The 19,487-nt window shown below is 33.8% G+C and overlaps 2 protein-coding genes across 3 annotated transcripts in view; one reads left to right on the plus strand and one right to left on the minus strand.

Annotated features, from left to right (window-relative positions):
* Positions 1–17,076, plus strand: part of LOC110024077 (LIM domain-containing protein WLIM1-like) — a 35,661-nt gene extending 18,585 nt beyond the window's left edge. For both annotated transcript variants that reach the window (XM_020723821.1, XM_020723820.1), the window contains 4 exons: positions 3,223–3,319; positions 3,408–3,451; positions 3,560–3,649; positions 16,572–17,076. In XM_020723821.1, the coding sequence (XP_020579480.1) occupies positions 3,223–3,319; positions 3,408–3,451; positions 3,560–3,649; positions 16,572–16,829 (489 nt within the window). In that variant the 3' untranslated portion in view covers positions 16,830–17,076. The remainder of the gene's footprint in view (positions 1–3,222; positions 3,320–3,407; positions 3,452–3,559; positions 3,650–16,571) is intronic.
* A 614-nt stretch (positions 17,077–17,690) lies between these two features.
* Positions 17,691–19,247, minus strand: LOC110024085 (pentatricopeptide repeat-containing protein At5g06540-like). The gene has a single exon (XM_020723828.1). It carries the CDS (start codon positions 19,245–19,247, stop codon positions 17,691–17,693), a length of 1,557 nt encoding a protein of 518 aa, XP_020579487.1.
* Positions 19,248–19,487: the final 240 nt, after the last annotated feature.

A 19,487-nucleotide genomic window follows, 5' to 3' on the forward strand; every position in this document is an offset into this window, starting at 1 on the left:
ATATATATATATATATAACACAAAGGCTAATATATTAAAGACGAAAAGATACAGATAGGTTATATGTGTGGGCCTAAAAGAAGGCATTCAACCACCACGATACAACTCACATAATCCAAAAGAAAGAAAAGAAAAGATACATATATGATCAAAAAACCAAAACCACAAACGCGAGCAACGAGCTGAACGTTCCAATTTAGTCATTCTCATGCGTTTTTTGGCCACATGATGAGAATCCGCATCATGTGTCTAAAATTTCAGAGCCCCTGCGCCACGGTGGGATTGAACACTGACCTGAGGGGACTTATAATGACCCCGCCACCAACAGGGCAAGGCTTGCGGCACACACACACACACTTATGCCCGACAAAAATGAAAAAGCTCTAGATCTGGATATTTTTCGGGTGAAGAATTTGCTCTCGCCGAAAAAAAGGAGGCAATTAGTATATCTTCGATAAATTTTCATCATCTCGCACGAATCTCAAGGAATGACAGATCTTGAGACGGCTTTTTTAGCAAGAAATATTCAAACATTGATAAAAACTCATCCAGAACTCCGATTTTAGCAAACTTACAGTCAAATTGACCAGCTTGACAAGAAAAACCCAATGTTACCAAAATTAGTCGAATCCGAGACAAATCAATCTCAAATCATGTCATTAAACCACTCTTGAAAGTTTTTCAGACATATTTAGAAGGTCAAACAAATGTCGAATCTTGCAAACTTATTATTGGATCGAGTGTCTCGATAAGACGAATCCAACAAGCCTAAGATTGCTCAAACAAATGTCCAACATACACGTCTGATCGAAGGAAATTCTCTAGACCGTCCGATCAAATTGGTTCATATTTTTGCATTAATTTTACCCAGAACACTAGGGGAGCTTGAGGCTTGAGAGTGAACTTAAAGTTTTGAGAGGAATTGAAGTCCAACGTCATCCTTGTCATCGTTGACCACCGTCGACCTCCGTCGACCACTCCCGACCGTCGTCGATCACCCCAGACCGCTGTCGACCACCTCCGACCACCGTCGACCAACGCCTACCGTCATCAACACTAGCCGACTGTCTTAGACTACTACCAACTGCCGCTGATCGTCGTTGACAACTACTACCACCTCTAATCTTCGTTGACCACTGCCGACCGATATTGACAACCACTGATTGCACTCGAGCACTACTGTGGCCGTCAACCACCACCAATCGTCGTCGACACCACCGTCCGAACGCTCGATGTTGTAACTTGGAAAAACCTAGTAATAATTTTCTATCTATGGGACAAGAGATCTCTGTAATCATCAACCTATAATGAATTTTTATAATTGGGTCACATCCCGTGATTTTTTTTCTTTACGGGTTTTTCACGTAAAAACTTATGGTGTCGTTACTGGTTGTTTTCTTTTACTAGAGTGTGTGTTGAATGCTCGTGCAACGCTAAGACGATAATCCATTATTCTACATCAATTACCTCATGCTTTTGTTTGCTAAGAAAGAAAGAACTAGGCATGTTAAGTTTTTGTTTCACACCAATGACCAAACAATACTTGGACAATGCTCTGTTGAAGAAATAGGCTATCCTGCGTGACACCGGCTTCTACAGGAATTAGTAGCGGTAGAGGCTATTGTTGATTTTTCCGTGGATCTAATTTTTGGAAGATTGTGAATTATGACCGTTGTTGCTAAGGTTTTCTTAGCTTTGTTCTATCTGGATCAGTTCAGTTGCAATAAAACCTTTCAGGAACAAGGAATGTTGAACTTTTGTTTCACTCCAAAAGAAATTTGGATGATGCTTGATGGAAAAATTAGGCCGCTTCTTGTGTGACAACATGTGTAAAATATGCAGCGAGTTGTTTGGAAACAAAGCGAAGACTCCCAAAGTGATAGGGCACTCAAACTGCCAAAATAAATAAATAAACATCTTCAAAAGGTAGTTGCGAGAGAGGCTGTCGTGATACTTGTGATTATGTGGAGATTGCAAATTTATGATCTAGCTTGTTAATAGGGAAGTTCTTCCAGCTTTATGAACAGTAGGACGAGCCCATGTCTGCATAAAAAATCAAGAAAGAAAGAGAAACAAAATTAAGTTGGATACTTCAGTGCAAAGATTTAAGATTGCCGATTATCTATATTTGAGTTTTTGTTTTGCTGTGGAACTCGTGGGGTGATTGGATCTTATTCTAATTTTCAAGATGAAATTTTGTACGAGTTATTTTTTGGGATATTTACAAGCATACCACCCAAGCTCTATGTATTTAGATATTTAGCATCTAAAATTTGCTTCTTACATTTATAGCACCCAAAATTTTCATATCACATTAAAAATACCACCATTTTTAACTTTGGAAATGTGAAATACACATTTGTATGCATTAGGTAAGGCGGCATATATATAAAAATTAAAGTTTAGGTCTTAGATATTTAAATACATCAGAATTGACTGGTATTTATGTAAATCCTTGTTTTTTTTATAGCATTATTGGTAGGCTCACATAGCAGAAACATGTGACAAATTAAAGCTAAGGTTCTAAGGCCAAAGCCTTTGCTCCTTCAAAATATCTATCATTTGGTAATCTTTTGTTTAATAATACAAATTTATCTCATATATTTTATTTTTGATAATGTGGACTCTAGCCTAGCTGCAATTCTTTTAAGCAATAGGCCATATACTTAAAATCATGCGAACATCAAGAGAAGCAATTTGTGCTGCAACTACAAGATCACTACCAGAGAACTATGCCCAAAAACCAAGGAGCATGCGGCTTTATCAATGCTCTTTGATTTGATTGAGTTTAAGGTCTTGTTTGGTTCTGGTTTTGTTTTTCTAAAATTTGTTTTAAAGCTGTTTCATAAAAAGCAGTGTTTTAAAGTCGTATAGAAATCACGATCTAAAATAACTACAGAAATATATTTTGTGAGAAGCGCTTTAAACCGGATCAGTTTTATCAAATTTTTGATTGGTTTGCTCTTTTGGATTTTGAACTTTGTGGTTGCAATTGGTTTGATCAATATGAAAACCGATCCGTCCTAACTCCTAACCGACTGAATGCTCACTCATAGCTCCACGTCACTCCTCCCTTTCTCATTGACGGCAAAGCTGTTGACTGCACTTTAATTCCAACCATTATAATCCACTATAAGCAGTAGGGATATTTGTCTTGTTTTCTGTCTATATCATCTGACATTATTTGAATTTGTAACTTATTGCTTCTGTAAAATATTGCAGCTCAGCGATTATAGCTCCTTTGAGGGTGTTCTCTTTTGCAAACCTCATTATGATCAGCTTTTTAAGATGACTGGAAGCTTGGATAAGAGTTTTGAAGGTAGACGCCAGCAATTTTGATATTTTGTCACACTGAAAGTTAAGGTTAAGTATTTATCTTTATTTTATTTTTTATTTTTTATTTCCAGGTGCTCCAAGGTTTGCTAAGGCAGAAAGACATACTGATCGTGAGGTATCCAGACATTTAATTAGCATACATTAAAAATTTCATGGTAGTAAACTTCATCTTTCTCTGTACTTCAATTTTTATAGGAAATAATTTTACGATTTTTTCATGCAGGTTCAAACAAATAGCAGAATTTCAAGTATTTTTCTTGGGACGCAGGATAAGTGTGTAGTGTGCAAGAAAACTGTGTATCCTATTGAGAAGGTATGTTAAATTGGCTTTCATACAGTAGGGGAGGGTACAAGTAGTGAGAACACGTCATGTTTACAAAAAAAATTTCTTCTGTTTTTAGATTACTTCCTACTTATGGTTTGATTTTTGCCATCTTTGTCAAGTTCTCAACAATAGTTGTGTTTCAACTCTATGCCTTTTAGCCATTTTCATAGTGAAGATTGTGTAAAATTGTCATTCTTATTTTGGTCATTTTTTAAATCTTCTTCCAAAACCCTTGTAATGAATCCAAATTGAGAATGTGGATTCATAACCTTTATTGGGGTTTTCTTTCAGATTTTACATTGGTAGCCCAGTGTTATCAAAGCGCAATACGATGCACAAGGATTAATTTTTGTTTCAAAGTGCAAAACGCAGAGAGAAGCAATGTTTTAATTAACCAAAGCGCTAATAGTTTATTATTATGAAAAGTCATAAATTTGAATCTTATCTGTTAGGAAGCTTGTATGTTGGGAAACTTGATAGAAGATAACCTACTTAGAAGAGATTTAATTATAGGATCTTTTCTATATTATAATTATTCCTAATCTAGAGAGTTGGGAGGGTTTATAAATATGTAATAGATGTTTTCAATTGTGAATAAGAAGAAATGAAGTTTTTTCCGATCACAGTTATATAAAACTGTTAATGTATAAATTCATTCATTAACAATTTTAAAATATAAAATATGACTTAATAGTTAATATAAGTGAAAAAAAATGTGGTGTAATTCCTAACTTGAAGACAAACATTGAGGGTGAACTCATAAATTAAAACTTCGAACAATTTGTACCAATTCGTTGCAATAATTAAAAATTTAAATTTGCAAAAAAATGTAAAATAACTTTAGTGTTTCGAAATGCGCTTCAATGTAGTGAATTAATCGTCACATGATTCACTTTGTTTTGCTCTTGAAGCGCGTTTTTAAAAACAATGGGATAAGCTTTCTTATTGCTAGGTGGTTGCGAAGCGATTTTTCTCCTAAGGTCTCTTTAGAGCAATCCTTTATATAACTATGGAATTCTGAGTTTTCTATTTTAGTTTTATTCCCTTCTTATTATGTCATATTTATTTTTTTCTTGTGTTATGTTTTTTTTAGTAAGTTGTAATTAATCACGCCCTAGTTATCTTATTATACAAGAAGAAGAATTGTAATTTTATTATTCAAAGATAAGAAAATACAATTTTCTCATCTTTCTTAATGGTATCAGAGCCATGTTTGAAATGCTAACCTTTTTTCGTCCTTGCGCCTCTCATTCATTATAGCTAATCTTCATTGAATCGTCTCCTTGCGGATAATGTACGGTGCAGGCCCTCTGGAACACCTCCTACAATCATCTATTTGTCTGTGGAGGCCTTTCCTTCCCTCTGAATCAATTTTCTCTCTGTTGAACTTTCTCTTTCCCATATGTAGAGGTTTTTGCATAACCGTTAGGACAAATTTCTCTTTATAGTGCAAATTCCATATGCGCAATTGTTCGGTGTGTTCTCCCCAAGCTGCATCCTGTAGGTTCTTCTCAACCGCTAACGTCTTCTCTACCATAAGGATATCAACCGCACCCTGCTATCTTCCTGCCTTCTCAGCAGATCCTTACCAAGCAAGTAAGCAGAGCAACTGCAGGCGTTCCTCTTCTCTTGCGGCGCAATCATCTAGGAATTCTTTCATCTAGGAATTATTTCCAACTTTGAACGTGCATAGGACTTATGACAAAGTACGACATGAAGATTTCTAGCTCTGCACTTGAGGTTAGTTCAGAATAAGAACTAATAATTATACCCAAACAATATGGAACTCTCTCACTTTATCACAAACCATAAACTCAATGGTCATAACTTCTTTCAATAGTCTCAATCTGACATTTATGGAAAAGAATCAGAGGAACATCTCATGAGAGAAGGCACAGTTCCCGAGTTCACTCATCCTAAATATCGCTTATGGAAGATCCAGTATTATACGGTGTAGGATTTGGGGAAGTGTGGATTCATCTAGCACTGAATGCTTTGTCTTGTACACACACACAGTTCCTTTCCTGAGTCAAAAACAAAGAAGAATCGTCCTTTGTGTGAAAATTGCAAAAAACTTGGTCACAAAAAGGACAAGCATTGGAAACTACTTAGAAAACTGCAATTTTGTAACTGGGGCAAGGGAGGAAAGGCCAAGACCGTAATGTCCATTCTACTACCTCTTTTGAAGGGTCGTTCGACCCTAGTCCCTTCACTAAGAAATAATTGGTGGCGTTAAAGTAACTTCTTTCAAGCACAACTGAGCGGCCTACCAGTTTGACAATACACCGAGATATCATGTCCTTCTCTGATCTCGCTAACAATGAAAGATTGCGATCTTAGGTAATATATTTAGATGCTTATGATCACATGATTGGAGAAATTTATGCTCTCACCAACTACCAAGGGTTCACCAATTTCAAATTTGTTAGATTTCTCGATAAATCTCTCTCCAGGATTGTTGGGAAAGGAGAAGCAAAAGTCTCTAGAAATATTCAACTTTCTTTTGTGTTTTATTTTCTTGAATTAGATTGCAACTTACTTTTAATTAGCAAGTTTGCTCATGATTTGAAGTGTTATTAAATTTTATTCTAATTCTTGTGAATTTAGTTAGTAAATTTGGGGAAGTTGATTGATAGTCTTGCTCAAAGAAAGTTATTCACTTAACACACAAATGCCTCCATCATTTTCTTCCCATGTTCCGTTTGTTGTGTTTTCTATTGAAAGTCAAGTTTTTTATGACATTTTCGTCTGGGTCATCTCATATTTTTATTAATAAAAAGCCAAAGTTTTATAAGTGTAAAATCTATCAATTGGCTAAACATACTCGTCATGTTTACCCTTTATCTCAGTACAAACCTGTATAATCTTTCTCTGTCATTCACAGTGATATTTGAGTGATTAAAATTGAAAACTATCACAGTGATATTTAGCGTCCTCTGGAAGCGATTCATTGTATAGCCTAAATACTGTGAAAAGTATGCAAGAGCAGCTACACCGGCGCCCAGGTGTAATGTCAAATAAGCAAGGGTTTCTATATTACCAACGGATGTGGGTAAAGAAGTTAGTTCATAAAACTAATGAAATTAATATTATGATAGGAACTTTGAATATATGTACTCTCAATGGTAAATTAATGAAATTAGTTGATATTATGATTCATAGAAAGATTAATATCTTATGTATTCAAGAAATTAAATGGGTTGGAGAAAAAACTAAGGAGATTGATAACTTAGGTTTTAAACTTTGGTATTCTGGTAAGGGTCGTACTAGAAATGGTGTAGGTGTAATTATAGATAAGAGTTTGAAAGATAATGTTGTAAAAATTAATAGAGTTTGAGATAGAATTATATCCCTTAAGATTATCATTGATACAAAGATTTTTAATATTATAAGTGATATTATGCTCCTCATAGGTTTAGATATAGGGTCTAAAGATAAATTTTGGAATGACTTAGAAGACTTGATACAAATGATACCTCTTGAAGAAAGAATTTTTATTGGAGGAGATTTAAATGGACATGTCGGTAAAGTGGTAAAAGATTTTAGAAATATTCATGGTGGCTACGGTTTTAGAGTGACTAATGAAGAAGATAGAGTTATTTTAGATTTTGCTTTAACATATGATTCTGTTATTATTAATATTTTATTCAAGAAAAAAGATGAGCATCTTATTACTTATAAGAATGGATCTAATAAAACACAAATTGATTATTTTTTTATGAGAAGAAGAGATCGTTGAGATTGTAAAAATTGTAAGGTCATTCCAAGTAAGGATTTAAGTACCCAATATCGTTTATTAGTTCTAGATTTTAAGATGAAGAGTTGTAAAATAAATAATATTATGACTCATTATCGTAGAATTAGATTGGGGAATCTAAAAGTCATAATAAAAATTATTTTTATGAGTAAAATTCAAAATTTTAAAATTTGGGATGTTCATGATGAAACAAATGCTATGTGGGATAAAGTAACAAACACTATTAAACAAATAATAAAAGATGTAATTGGAGAATCAAAAGAAAAAATTTCTTTAAATAAAAATAGTTTATGGTGGAATAATATTGTGCAAGAAAAGATAACATATAAGAAGTTATGTTATAAAAATTGGTTGAAATGAAAAACTTAGAGAACAAAAGCTTAGAGAACTAGGAAAAATACCAAACGGCCCGTAGTAATCTAAAAGAACAATATGCGACGCTAAAAATTCTGTTTTTAATTATCTTTATTATAGATTAGATACTAAGGAGGGTAAAAATTATATGTATAAACTAGCGAAACAGAGAGAAAAGAAAAGTAACGATTTAACTCAAGTAAAGTGTATTAGAGATGAAAATCAAAAAATGCATTTCTTAGAAAAAGATATTCAACGTAGGTGGGTAAGTTATTTTGATACTTTTTAATGAAGTTTCTGAAAGTACGATCGACCTTAGTGATCTTAATATCGTTAATAATAATAAAACGTTTCATTTTTACCATCGCATTAGTAAAAAAGAAGTTGATGAGAAAAACTTTAAAGAAAACCAATGGTTAAAAGTCTGTAGGATCTGATGATATCCCAATTGAAGTATGGAAATGCTTATGAGATTTGGGAGTTTCTTAGCTTACTAAACTCTTTAATGTTATTCTAAAAACTAAAAAGATGTCTGATGAGTGGAGGAAAAGTATTTTGATCCAATTTTTAAGAATAAAGGGGATGCACAAGAGTGTGCAAATTATAGAGGAATTAAGTTGATGTGCCATACTTTAAAATTATGGGAGAAGGTAATTTAACATAAATTAAGATTTATTACAAAGATTTCTCATAATTAATTTGGATTTATGTCGGGCAGGTCTACCATGAAAGTTATACATTTATTGGAGAAGTTCATAGATAATAAGGAGGATCGACTTTTGATTTTAATTGGTTTAGAAAAAGCTTACGATAAGGTTCCAAGAGATATCCTTTGGAGAGTTCTTGAGAAGAAAGTGTTGGTATGACTTATATTCAAGTCATTAAACATATGGATACTAGAGTTGTTACTTGTGTTCGAACTAAAGGAGGATTGACCAAATATTTTCCTATTTCTGTTGGATTCCATCAAGGATCGGCTTTAAGCCCATGTCTTTTTGCTTTAGTTATGAACGGTCTTACGGGACATTTACAGGATGATGTACCTTGGTGTATGTTTTTTGCTGATGATATCCTTCTCGTGGATAAGACGAGAGAAAGAGCCCAGGAACAGGAAAAACTTCCCAGGAAAAACTTGAATTATGGAGGTCTACATTGGAGTCTAAAGGTCTTCATTTGAGTAGAACTAAAACTGAATACACAAAATGCAATTTTAGTAGTATTAGCTCTAGTGACAGACCCCGACGGTTTCTCATCAAATTATTAAAAGGTGTGAACGATTTAGATATCTCGGGTCTGTTGTTCAAAGCGATAGTGATATAGATGGGGATGTTAATAGTAGAACTCAAGTTGATTGGTTGAAGTGGATGAATGCTTCGGGCCTTTTGTGTGATAGAAAAGTGCCGCTTAGACTGAAAGGAAATTTTTATAAGACGCTGGTGAGACCTGCAATGCTCTATGGCGCTGAATATTGGCCTTCAAAAGAGACGCATAATACTAAGTTAAGCGTTACCGAGATGAGAATGATTAGGTGGATGAGTGACTTTACACTTAGAGATAAAATGTGAAATGATTATATCCAAGATAGGGTTGGTGTAGCTTCTGTGACGGAAAAAATTAGAGAAAGTCGTCTTAGATGGTTTGGTCACATTAAGCGTCGACCATCTGATGATCTGATTAGGAGAGTAGATGTTTTAAATTTGACTTATGTTAAGAAAGGTAGCGGTAGACCTAGGAAGACTTTGGTTTATTGTATAAAAAATAATCTTAACTTATTAGAACTAAATGAAAATATGACAAATGGAGAAAAAGGATTCATATAGCCGACCCCATGTAGTGGGATTAAGGCTTTGTTGTTGTTGTATTGTGGACCACACTAAAACTAGTTGAATATTTCTCATAAAGGAAAAATTTATAACTGTACAAATTTTTTCAATTTTTTCATAATATGATATCCGTTCAATTCCAATATAAAATTCGAGTTCTTAAAATTAATAATGCAAATGAATACATCAACTCTATTCTTGGATCCTACCTTGCAAAGTACAATATTATCCATGGTAGTTATTGTGTTGAAACTCTTCAATAAAACTGGATAGCTGAGAGGATGAATTGAAACCTCCTTGAGGTATCTAGGTCTATAATGTTTTCTCACAATATCTAAAAAATTTTCTGAGGAGATGTCGTACTCACAACACATGCCTCATTAAAAAAATATCAAACAAAGTTCTTGGATTTAAAATCCTTCTCGATATTGTGTAATTAAGGATTTAGGGCCGACGAGATACTTTCTAGGCATCGAAGTAGCCAGTTCCAAGATGGGTATTGTGATATCCTAAAAAAGTACATCCTAGACCTTCTAAAAGAGACAAGAATGTTGGGGTGAAAACTTGCTGAGAATTTTATGGATTTCAAGAAAAAGTTGCATTCAAAGAGAGAAAATACATCAGTGGAAATGGGTTGATACCAAAAATTGGTGATGATCTCATCTATTTATCACACACTAGGCCAGTTTTTACTTACTCCGACAATATTATGAGTCAACATATGAATAGTCTGAATGAAGAACATTTGTTGATTATTTGCAGAATATTGAGGTTTCTTAAGAAGATCCCTGATAGAAGGATATTATTTAAGAAATCGGACAACAGAGAGATAGATGTTTATACTGTTGTTAGTGGGTGGGAGAACTCACAAACTGAAGGATCATTTTTTGATATTTTCCATATATATGGGAAATCTTGTGATTTAGAGGAGCAAAACACTAGCAGTGGTCTCCAGAAGTAGTGTTGAATCTGAGCATCAGAGATTTGCTTTGAGAATTTATCAAGGAATATGGATCCAAAGGTTACTAAATGAGTTGGGATACTCTAATGCCAATCCCATAAAGATGTTTAGTGACAGTCAAGCCGCAATTAGTATTGCAATGAATCCTGTGCGTCGTAATGAGACTAAGCACATTGAGATTGATAGATATTTTATCTCAGAAAATGTCAATGGAGGCATTATTCACTTAATCTAAATTCTAACTCATCTCAAAGTCGTGGATGTCTTCACTAAATCTCTACATCTAGGCAGCTTCACTGATTTAAATGCAAAGTTGGGTCTTTACAACATCTATGACCCAGTTTGAGTGGGAGTGTGGAATTTTAAGTTTCCTATTTTAACTTTTTATCCTTCTTATTATGTCATACTTCTTTCCTTCTTGGATTATATTTACTTTAGTAAGTTGTGATTGTTGTAATTAATCCATTCATTATTATGTAAGGAGAAGAGTTGCAATTTGATTATTAAGAAATAAGAAAAATATGATTTTCCCCATATTTCTTCAATAACAATACTGGAGAAAAAAAGAAATCGTTTAAAGCCTTTTTTTTTCTGGAAGGATTAAAAAAAAAAAGAACTAGAGGCATGAACTAGTGTTGAGTGAAATATAGCTTTAAATCTATACTACTAGAAGAGATAGTATAAGGAGGAAGCACAGAATAAAGGGTTCCTCCCTATAAAAGTGTGATGTAATAGATTAACTAAGGAAATTGCTATCAATACTGTGAAAAAATCCAATTGCTTTTAAATTTATTCAACCATGTTTTCCACAAATAATTTTGCACTAGAGTTCATTTCATTTTGGTCTTTTTATTATCTATTACTTTTATGTTATGCTTTCCAGGACAAAAATTTTGGACTACAAGAAGATTTGATCACATGGTAGGTTGTTGGATCGATGTTTCATAGTTGGGAAAAAATTTAAGATTAGTCTTCCACTCAACCCAACCTCAGAGGGCATACAATACAATCAAATAGTTTCTCCTAATGTGCATCTTATGCAAAAAGAACTTGAACAATCTATAGAAGATAAGAATGGCAGAAAATATGTAAGAAGAGTAATAAAATTAACTAGATAACAATGAAATTTCTAAAAACATTTTAGATCTCACACTAGATGAGGAAGAGCTCCACATGTACGATAAAAACTTATTCATACCATCAAATTCCTTATATGTCATAACATTCTCTAATTTATAGATGAAAAAAATAACAAATTACTACTACATTATTATAAAGCAGATAAAATATTTAAATCTTGAAAATATAAAATAAAATAATCCCTTCAATTATGAACCCGTGTCAGATGCAAAAGAATTGACAACATGCAGTTTAAAATTAGATGCTAGAGAGGTCGATGCTGTATGGATAATTTATATTATTCCTATTATCACTATCACCAACCTGGTGATAATTTAGAATGAGTGTGATTATGTCTATATTAATTCCCCCGCATTCAACACAATATGGATCTTGGCGGGGTGAATATTACTTCTAAAGGAGTAGAGGATGAATTGATATTAAAGTAACATCAAAGAAACTCATTTAAGAATTAATAATTAGGCTATTATTGAGAAATTAGAAAATATAGTTGTGGAAACATATATATATATATATATATATATATATATATATTTTTGTTTAAGGCTTTAAAATGCCTTGATTAGATGACAAAATATTTAATATAGAAAATAGAACCAGTAATTTTGTTAAGGGTTAACAAAGTACATATGCTTAAGACTTTAGTATTGTAATAATATCATACGACACCAAGGCTTCTCTTGATATTATCAAGTAAGTGTAATTCAAGTAGTGTGTAAGGATAGACGTGTACATAGATGTAGCATCTCACATTATAAATGAACAATCATGACTGCTCAATCTTTCATTTTGTATGCCTACTCTATTGCTATCGTTGACATATAGCTTATATATATGATTAATAAAAGTAGTAATATAATTTGATGCATACATATAGGATGATAAGTTCTCTTCTAGCGGACTACAAATAAATTCAAAATGAATCCGGGAAGAAGCGCAAGTAATGGAACTACTAAAAAACTCATTTGTTGGAAAATACAAAATATATTTTTCCAAATTATCCTTCTCAAGAGCCATAAAAGAACTTTTTTTTAAAAATGGATTACAACAACAACAACAAGCCTTTATCTCACTAAGTGGGGTCGGCTACATGAATTATTTTCTCTATTGTGTCCTATTGAGTGTCATATTTTCATTTAATTCGAAATATGTATTGATGAATTATATTATTTTCTTAAAGATTAACTATGCCCACTATTCAACTATAGTAGATAACTTAAAATGAATTCAATAATGGAATAAAGGAGGTAAATACAAATCTTGAATTATAATAATGGCTTGTTGAATAAGCAGTGATTTATCAAATTCAATGTCAGCTCATACTCATTTTTGAGCACGAGTTCAAAATAAGGTGTGATCCTAGGCACCAAGAAAGCTTTGTATAAAGTGTAATTCTTCATATGATAAACTTTTTCTATGTTTAGGTCAACATCAAAAGGAGGATTAGTGATTTCATTAGCTATAATTTCTTTGATAGGATTGGGTTTATCTTTATATGATGTTGCTGTTGGAGCATGTTTCATAAGTAGGAGGGACATCCTTAAATTTTGTTATTTTTATAAACATTAAGGAATGTAGTATAGGAAGCAAGAAGATAGACAAGATATAATTTAAACCAAGGCTTATTTTACTTTCTTATGATATAAACATATATTGCTTATAATTTACCTCAAGTACATCAATAAATCTGGATGCATAAATTAATGGCAAACAAATAATATTTATATTCTATGATTTAAATTTAGTGTATAATTCTTCTCGGCCCATATAATAACAGAATTGCCATAATTTTGAACTTTTTGTTAAGAGTATTTAAGAAGAATATGTCAATTTAGGGCAAACAGATCTAATGCATCTTTCATCAATTATGAGGCAGCAAAAATATTATTTAAATCATTCATCTAATCTAATAAAGCCTTGAATTCTTTCAAATATTAAAAGTGGACATATAATTCATATTAATATTGATATTAGTTTTATAATTTTTATATTTCTTAGTTTTATAATTTATGGCATTGAATGTTGGCCTTTAAAAGAGAAGCATAATACTAAGTGAAGTGTTACCGAGATGAGAATGATTAGGTGGATGAATGGCTTTACACTTAGAGACAAAATGTGAAATGAATATCTTTGTGATAGAGTTGGTGCAGCTCCAGTTACCGACAAAATTAAAGAGAGTCGTCTTAGATGGTTAGGTCACATTAAACATCGATTATTTGATAATTTGATTAGGAGAGTAGATGTTTTAGATTCGATTTATGTTAAGAAAGGCAGAGTATACCTAGGAATACTTGGGCTTATTGTATAAAAAATGATATTAATTTATTAGAACTAGATGAAAATATGACGCTAAATAGGATGCAGTGGAGAAAAATGATTAGCCGACCGCACGTAGTGGGATTAAGGCTTTGTTGTTGTTGTCTTCCAAAGGGAATCACTATGCCATTGACATCTTTTAGTATGTATAGCAAACCAAAGGGAATGACTATGCCATTGACATCTTTTAGTATGTATAGCAAAATCATAATTAAGTGTGACCTTTTATTAGATGTATTCTTAGTCATGTTAATATTACGGTTGTAGATATATATAATGAAAATAATATATCGATAGGCTATAAATTAATCAATTCGAATTGAGCCAATCATTGTCTTGTTCAAGCTCGTTCATTTATTTTTTTATTGAGCTCAAGTTAATCATAAACATGGCCCAGCCGCCCAGGTTTTTAAATCTTATTCAATTCTGTTTGTTAATATTTTTATTTAGTTCAAGCTTTCATAAAGCCTAACAGATTATCTGTTTGAAGCTAATGATTTAAACATATAACCTAGTTACTAAAGATACCGGATTTAAAATATTTAATCAAACCTGTCGTAATTCATTATGTTAATTTAAGTTGTTTGGCCATGTTTAATTATGAATAAATTTAAATCTACATATCCAACTATTTGTTTGATATTTTCTCAAACCTATTCCTCTAATAATGTTTATAATTTTTCAAGTGTTTAATGTACATGAAAATTGATACAAAAATATAGAAAAGTCATCAAATAAGCTTCCGAGCTTTCATTAATTGAGCAGTTATCCATTTCTTAGCAAGCTACTTGTTAAACAATAAAAGAGCATGTTTTGCATACATAAATGAACAAATGCGTCAATGTTCAAATTTGTTCATTTATAACAAGCTTTTAAAATTTCACTCATACTTGTAAAATTATGTAAATAATTGAATTTAAGCGAGCCTTGTACAGATGAGTATCAAGTGTACTTGTTTGCTCAACAGCCTTACATATGGATATGTTAGATAATATGACTATCAAGATCTACAACCTATTGCCAAGCAATTTTGTTGTCAGTAAAATGTGCTTGCATGCACATAATATTTTATCAATTATCAATTAAGTCCATGTGGACAGTCCATTATTAACTACAAAAAAACCTAATAATCACCCAACTGAAATTATATTCAGTACAGAATAAATTGTTAATATTCATCTCATCATCTCTTGTTTATAAATCTCCACAAGGAATTAGTGACTAAAATCTATGTAGATAAACTATTTAAATTTTATATGCCTTGAATTTTTCAAATGCATTTGCTGAAAACACCATTGCACAGGTTGACACCTAGGGCTATCAAAAAAAACCCGTTGTTCATAAACTACTCATGGTTGGTTCGTTAAATAGCTTGTGTTAGATTTGTTCGTTTAGCAAGCGAGTCAAACACAAATAATTTTTTTTAAGCTTGTTTTAAAAACGAATCGAACACAAAAAAAAGTTTATTCGTTCATGTTTTTGCATGTTTTGGCTCGAAATAATTAAATAAGAATATTTTTTATATCCTTTTTTATATTAATTTTTTATGTGTTCAAAAATGTAACATTTTATTTTATTATTTAAATTTTTTGGATACTACAATTATAAAAAATATAAGTAGGTGATAGATATATAAATACATAGGATTTGGTGATATGTATGTAAATATCCCTAAAATTTAGTTGATGTCTGCTGTAAGCATTCTTTGATGGGTGTTCAATATGTAAATACTAGGATTTGACTGGTTTGTTTGTAAATGCTCCTAAAATAAGTTTAAAATCTTGCCCCACTTTAATCTAAATACGTAGGATTAGACCTGTATGCATGTAAATTCTACAAAAAACTTGGAGTTGGTCCAGCGGCTGCTATGCATGTGGAGGTGGGATGGTCCATAATCCAAGTATCTTGTGTCGCGCATCGGAAAGTAGGGGATGCTGCAGTGAGAAATGCCTTGTAGAAGTAAAAAATAAGCTCTTCAATGCTAGAAATAAAAAAGAACTATGTTTGATTTTCAGATTAGGTTTTGTAAAAATAATCTTTTTAAAATTTAATAATAATAAAATACTTAATCACATTTTTTAGTCTCATGAAATGAGTGAATTAAATTCGAGCCGAGCTCGAATTCGAGATTAATTCGAACAAAATCATTTGAATCTAGCCTGACACAAATAAGTTATTTGGGAGCCATTTCAAACACGACCAGAATATAAATAGGACTTGAGCGTGCTCAAGCTCGGCTCATTTACACCTCCTAGTGATACCGCCCAGTTCTCTCCTCTTCATAAAATCTTGGAAGATTAACATACATACCACTTTCTTAGGTATTTACATATCTAGCACCTTAACTTCAATTTTTACTTCTGCCCCGCCTTACCTATGCATGAAAAGCTGTATTTTACTCTTTAAAAGCTAAAATAGTGATATATTTTTCCTAGACTCTTTCATTCATACAATTGACACTTTAAAATTACATCTTTTGCATGAAAGAAAACTGATTTTTAAGTCCTGCCATGAATTCTCCTCCTAGTTCTTATCAGTATTTTTCTTATGTTCTTCCAGGTAGCTGTTGATGGAAATTCATATCACAGGCCATGCTTCAAATGCTCGCATGGAGGATGCACTATCAGTCCTTCCAATTACATGTCACACGATGGAAAGCTCTACTGCAAGCATCATCACAATCAACTCTTCAAGTCCAAGGGAAATTTCAGCCAGTTTGGAGAGAAGAACGAAGAAATAAGAGCCCGCGTGAAAATGCCGAATCCTGTTGAGAACAGTGAGAACCACACAGCTGAAAATGGTATAGCAAGCACTTGAATTTTCTCTGTTTAGAGGTCAAGTTTCACACCGTGCCGTTCCTTTTTGTATGTTGTTTGCCGTACGACAATGAGTCTGTCTATTCGAGTATGAGATATGTTTACCGGATAATAAAACAAGAAGCCTGAGTGTATTCAGTAATTTTATATTTCTACTATGATGAAGAACTGCCTTAAAATATTGGTTGTAAGAGGTTTTATGAATAAATACATGTCTAATAAATGGGGTAATTTTGTAGATACTGCTTATGGTGCTTTTATTTTCATTTGCATTTAGCTGTTACCATTTATTTCCTGGAATCCTATCCAGTACTTTTGTATTGATTTATTGTTTTTTACTGATGTATTGATACCATGAAATTACAGTTTAAGGTCAATTCTAATTCAATGCATTAACAATTTGTAAATATCACACATTTCTTGTGAATTTACATACCTAGCACTTAAATTTTAATATTTGCATGCATAACACTCAAATCTTTTAACATCAAATCAAAATACTATTTTTACCAGCTTTTTAGAAGTCAAATGCGATTTCTTATTCATAGGCTTATACACCAATGTATTAGATTTACATCTACAAGAACTGTGTGGCATGTATGGTTTTATCAAAATTTTAATTGGTTTGATTTTACGGATTTTGGATTTCGCTAGTAATTGGTTTAACCAAATTTACAAACGGGTTAATCCAAACTGACCACATGCTCACCCCTCCTTGAAACAGAAAAATGAAACATTCTAATTTAAAAGTTTCATCAATTTTTTAAATGGTACTATGGACAACCAAATATATGAACAAAATGAAATCAAACACTTCTCTTTAAAGAGTTAAAGTACCATTTCAGCCCTTTTTTTTTCCTAGCTACCAATAATCATAGCAGGAACACTTGCCTTCTTTGAAAGTATGGAATCTGGATCTGTCCCTCACCACTATTTCCCTCTCAAAAACAAAGGAGATAGCTTTCATTGCTGAATGGCAATCTTCACAAATCCTGAGGCTCTTCACTATGCGAATCGAGCACCCCGCCGCCACACTCATGAGACCGAAGGACACAGCAAGCTTCTCGCTGTGCAAGTGCACTGCCTGCTCCCTATCCTCTTTGCTCAAGTCAAACAATGCTACTTCTGTATTCGTAAGGTAGCCTCCCTTCTCAGCCACCTCCCTCAATACTTCAGTCAGCTTTTGTCGAATCTCAACAATTTGAAGATGAAGGCGATCGTCCGCCACAAATTCATGCACTTCACCATCAACTTCAATGCAGCTCCAACCTGGTTTCTGCAGCTCGCACTCATCCCTTATTCTGCTCCTCAGTTCCGCCATTTCCTCCCATCTTCCAGCTGTTGCATACAGGTTTGAAACAAGCAAGTGCCCTCCACCTTGTTTTCTACATTCCAATGGAACAATCTGATCCAGAATCCTTTCCCCAAGCTCTACATTTCTGTAATTTCTACAGGCACCAAGAATCGATCTCCAAATGATGATGTCTGGCTCTAATGGCATCTTGATGATGATCCCAAGAGCTTTCTGAAGCTCGCCAGCACGACCGAGGAGATCAATCAGACACCCATAATGTTCTATCTCTGGAGTAATACCCCATGACTGACTCATTCTGTGGAATATAGAACAGCCTTCATCAACCAGGCCTGAATGACTGCATCCATTCAGAACATGAAGGACTGCAATGTTGTCTGGCTTAACACCATCCGCAATCATCTGACTAAAAAGCTCTAGAGCTTCGTTGCCGCGACCATGGAGTGCTAGCCCAGAGATCATGCATGACCATGTCAACAAATCTCGCTCTGGAGCTCGGATGAAAAGTTCTCTTGCTGATTCTATGATGCCGCATTTGCTGTACATGTCAATGAGAGCATTTGTGATGTTGATGGACATTGGCAGACTGATTTTTTCAATATAAGCATGGATCCATCTTCCTTGTGTTAGAGCGCCGATATGAGTGCAGGCTGATAATACAGAGACGATAGTTGGCTCGTGAGGAAGATCATTTGAGATCTGCAACATGGAATTGAAGAGCTTTACGGCATCATGGTGGTTTCCAGCCTTTACATAACCTGCAATCATGATAACCCATGAGACCTCATTCGGATGCGGCAATTCATCGAACAGTTTACGGGCAATATCCATATTTCCTTGCTTTGCATACCCCTTGATGAGATTGGTCCAGGAGACGATGTCTTTAAGCGGCATTTCGTCGAACACCTGTTGGGCGGAATACATTCTGCCAAATTCTGAATGCATATTCAGAAGAGAATTGGCTACGTATAGATCGAAGGCGAAGCCTGATTTCATTGCCATGGCGAACGAGGCATCCCCGGCCGACAGAGAGGGTTCATGGGTGCAGGAGGTGAGAAGGAAGGTGTAAGTGTATTTGTCAGGAGAGAAGGAATCGATGGCGAGCATGTGGCGGAAGATCCGGAGGGATTCTCGGGAGTTTGGGGATTTTGAGTGGGCTTGGATGAGAAGGTTCCAAGGAATTGTGGAGGTTGGTCGGAAATGGTGGAGGAGATGGCCGGCGTAGTTGAGGTGGCCGGAGGCGGCGGCTGAGCGAATGAGAGAATGGAGGAGAGGGGTGGGGGAGAGGAGGGGGTGGGTCGTAAGGTGAGCGTGGATTTGTTGGTGGTGGGGGAGGGAGGAACAACG

The sequence above is a fragment of the Phalaenopsis equestris genome, unplaced genomic scaffold, assembly GCF_001263595.1.
Source record: "Phalaenopsis equestris unplaced genomic scaffold, ASM126359v1 Scaffold000244, whole genome shotgun sequence".
In the NCBI taxonomy this organism is placed as follows: domain Eukaryota; kingdom Viridiplantae; phylum Streptophyta; class Magnoliopsida; order Asparagales; family Orchidaceae; genus Phalaenopsis; species Phalaenopsis equestris.

Bases quoted from the DNA above. Each gene is read 5' to 3' on its own strand.
- LOC110024085 (XM_020723828.1), bottom strand. From the start codon at position 19,247: ATGCTCGCCATCGATTCCTTCTCTCCTGACAAATACACTTACACCTTC.